Source organism: Mastomys coucha, unplaced genomic scaffold (assembly GCF_008632895.1).
Source record: "Mastomys coucha isolate ucsf_1 unplaced genomic scaffold, UCSF_Mcou_1 pScaffold15, whole genome shotgun sequence".
NCBI lineage: Eukaryota > Metazoa > Chordata > Mammalia > Rodentia > Muridae > Mastomys > Mastomys coucha.
In genome coordinates this window covers 106673166-106674324 of record NW_022196897.1, presented here as the reverse complement: position 1 = coordinate 106674324, position 1159 = coordinate 106673166, and the positions used below count along the sequence as shown (strand labels likewise).

At 39.5% G+C, this 1159-nt stretch overlaps 1 protein-coding gene across 1 annotated transcript in view; it reads right to left on the bottom strand.

Moving 5' to 3' along the window:
- Pdia3 (protein disulfide isomerase family A member 3) overlaps positions 1-1159 on the bottom strand; it is a 24147-nt gene that overhangs the window by 1267 nt on the left and 21721 nt on the right. Inside the window, exons 10-11 of the mRNA XM_031371677.1 lie at positions 915-1043; positions 1-50 (exon numbers count right to left, since the gene is read on the bottom strand). Of these exons, the coding sequence (XP_031227537.1) occupies positions 1-50; positions 915-1043 (179 nt within the window). The remainder of the gene's footprint in view (positions 51-914; positions 1044-1159) is intronic.

Below are 1159 nucleotides of genomic sequence, written 5' to 3'. Positions count from 1 at the left end.
TTGGCTGTGGCATCCATCTTGGCTATGACAATATTTGGGTCTTTGCTTAGCTATTAATAAAAAAAGGTCAGCAACAACTTATTATCTGTAATTCCAGAGCTGAAGAAGCTGAGGCAGGGGTATTGCCATAAATTCCAGGTTGGTCTAAGCCACCGTATGAAACTCTACCACAAATAAACATGCCTGAGTACATGCACAGACTCCTATACTTGGAAATAGAAGCTGTACTATCAGAAGTTCCAGGCTAGCCAAAATATTTAGTACCGACCTCAGCCGGGCGGCCCATGCCTTTATCCTAACTCTTCAGAGGCAAAAGCAGACAGACTTCAGAATCTGAAACCAGCCCGGTAAAGCTTTCACTAAAAGGCACTTGCTGCCTTATGACTTAAGACAATTCCAGCCTAAGTGAGAAGAACACAGACTTAGTCCCTAACCTCCTAGCTTCTCTTTTCTATATTGACTCCTATAAGACTATATGTAAGGCCAGGTCTAGTCTTCCATGTGGGAGGCTGAGTACATACTCAGGCTGCTCCTGACTACACACTAAGACCATCTCAAAACAAAACACAAAGACTACACATAGCCACCTTTAAAATTACCTGGCTTGGATCACAAGTGCAAAACTCCCAAACATTTTAAAATGAAAGACTTTATGAATTCATAAGCCATCACCAAAATTCAGAAGATCCCAGATATTTGTAACCACGATTTAGAATGAGCCTGGTATGTGTTTATATAGCTGGCTCTCTGTGAACGTCTCTATATGCTATAGACACTAGGGGGCAGTCAAGACCAAGTGTGTAAACAATAGATGGGAAACAAAGTACCAGTATTTAGTAACTAATCAAGTTACACTTCATATGTATATAAACTTTGAGCTCAATTTTAAATTCAGAAGAGGGTTTAAGACTTACTTTTTCTCCCAGCTCTTTATACTTGGGTTCCAGATTCTTACAGTGACCACACCAAGGAGCATAGAATTCAATCAGCACATCCTTATCTTCATCATTCACTATGTCATCAAAATTTTCTGCTACCACAACCTAGAAAACACAGGAGATTCACTAGTCATAAGGAAGCTGAAAAATAAACCCACAGGCTATAACTGCTCTGGACTTAAATCACCTCAACTTGTATCACAACATTCTTTTTTTTTTTT